General features: G+C 51.8%; 1 protein-coding gene across 1 annotated transcript; it reads right to left on the reverse strand.

Annotated features, from left to right (window-relative positions):
* Positions 1-711: 711 nt before the first annotated feature.
* Positions 712-2,162, reverse strand: YJU2 (YJU2 splicing factor homolog). The gene has a single exon (XM_019738393.2). It carries the CDS (start codon positions 2,076-2,078, stop codon positions 1,110-1,112), a length of 969 nt encoding a protein of 322 aa, XP_019593952.1. The 5' UTR covers positions 2,079-2,162; the 3' UTR covers positions 712-1,109.

The raw sequence follows: 2,162 nt of genomic DNA on the forward strand, positions 1-2,162 counted from the left end.
TAGGAATTAATTACTCACCAAAGTGGTCGTGGTATTTTACTCTCCAACTCACCTAGATGCAATGGTACGTGCTAAGTCACCTGCTTCATAAGCAATGCTTAGCCTGTTACCAGGGCTCAAATAGTGTCATTTTTATGTGGAAGAACGGCTCCGTGAGCACTTAGGTATATACCAAAGAGATATTACTGCAGGTTAGCACACCTTTAAACTGCTTTTAACAAAGTGTAAAATAGTCAAAGAGAACCTCTCTTCACACACATTGGTGGAATTCTCATAGGTACACTATAATGTAGCCACCATTAATGTTGCAACCCAGTGATATAGGGACCAACTTTCCACCCATTAAACAGGACTTTATTAAAGCAGACTGAGTCTTATTTTGTATATTAAAGATTCCAAAAAAGGATCCATTGTGATAAATCTGCTAGCACAGTCCATGGGAGTGGATGGCTTCCAACCTTCCCACAGAATCCCAGTGTTCAATCTGGGTAGACACAGTTAACAGAAAAGGTTTTTTTCAGCAGTTTGGACTGGAGTTTGGAGTCCATCACCTGAAAGATGCACTTCTACTTGTGAATAAAAAATAGCCAGGATGTCTTCCATTTGTAGTTACTGTATATACATAATTCACAATTCTAGGATTTTGATATGTCCTCAATTGCCTTGACGACTGTCCAGGGGCAGCAATATTCCCAAGCTAAAGCTAAAGTATTTTTCTTTTTTTCTTTTTTTGCAGGTTCCTTTTATTGGTTCCAGATGATTTTGTGGAGGAAAGGGATGGAGCCAACCCGGGATAGGTGGGTTCACCCACATACCCAAAACACGGCTGACATCTCAAGGACTATCCAAGAGAGGACGCATCCCTCCAGGGATGTTGCAACCCTAAACTTGGTGCCAGGTGGGGGACAGCGTGAGCTGAGGACCTCGAGGTCCCAAAGGGCTGGTGGTTGGGGGGACAGGAAAGAAACCTCAGCTGAAGCCCTCGCAGGCCCCGCCAGTCTCAGAGGACGTTCACCGTTGTCCAGTCGTGGCCCTGGTTGGTGCCAAGGCCTCCTGCCCCAACCACCAGCTGGAGCTGGACATATGACCCCCTGACCTGGGTAAGGGCCTCAGTTGCTGCCGCTGCTGTCCTCACTGTCTGAATACACACCCAGCTGGCTCAGGGAAGAGGTGCCAGGCATCTTGGGTGCAGGGTCAGCTGCCTTCCCATTATTCACAGCGCCCAGGGCAGGTGTCCGCTGGCCCTGCGGGGTCTCGCGATCCAGGTCTGTTTTCTTCACCACGACGAGGCCTGACAGCTGAGGCCTGCTGCCAAACGTGCCCACACTCTGCTCCCAGCTCTCCACCTTCCTCTTCGCCTTTGGGGCCTCGTCCAGGATGGCGGTGGGTTTGGGCCGGAGGGCTGGCTGGGGTGGGGCGGAAGCAGCTGCATCCTCTTCGGAATCAGAGTCCTCCAGCAGCCTTCGCTTCCTAGCTTCTTCCACTAAGGCCGCCGTCTCCCTCTCATCCTCCTCCTGCTCCTGCTTCTGTCGCTCCTCCTCGGACAGGCGGTGCTGCCTCAGCATGGCTTCAAAGTCCACGTGGGCCTGCCGCTGGTTCAGGTCCTTGAGCTCCTGCAGGTTCTCCAGTACCTCCATCTCCAACTTGGAGTCCTTGGTTCGGTTCTCCAGCACCTTCATGGGGTTGTTCAGCTCCTCGTCCTCCCGCTCCTTCTGCACTCTCTTCTCCTCCTCCTCCAGGAGCTTCTCGGCCTGGAAGTTCCGCGTGGCTCCGTGCTCCATGGTGTAGTCTGTATTTTCGGGGTCTGTCTTGAAGGTGATCTCTGCCAGACAGCGCGTGCACTTGATGTAGAAGCGAAAGATAGGCAGGCCCAGGTAGACCTCATTTTGCACGGTCTCTTTACGCGCGTTGAACTTCTTACCCTTGTAGATGTATTCTCCGCATGTCTTACACCTCATGTTGAAGGGGGCCATCAACCGCACCACGTACTGCCGGTCTTTGGGGAGCTTGAGCTTGGGGATCTTTGACGGGTCAAAGTCAGGGGGGTAGTACTTGTTTAAAACTTTTCGCTCCGACATCCTTGCCTCCTACTTTTCTCAGAACCACAGGAGAACCGTTTAGACTCGGTGTTTACCGTCCCCCGTCCCCGTCCGTCCCTCGTA

The sequence above is a fragment of the Rhinolophus sinicus genome, linkage group LG05 (assembly GCF_036562045.2).
Source record: "Rhinolophus sinicus isolate RSC01 linkage group LG05, ASM3656204v1, whole genome shotgun sequence".
In the NCBI taxonomy this organism is placed as follows: Eukaryota; Metazoa; Chordata; class Mammalia; order Chiroptera; family Rhinolophidae; genus Rhinolophus; species Rhinolophus sinicus.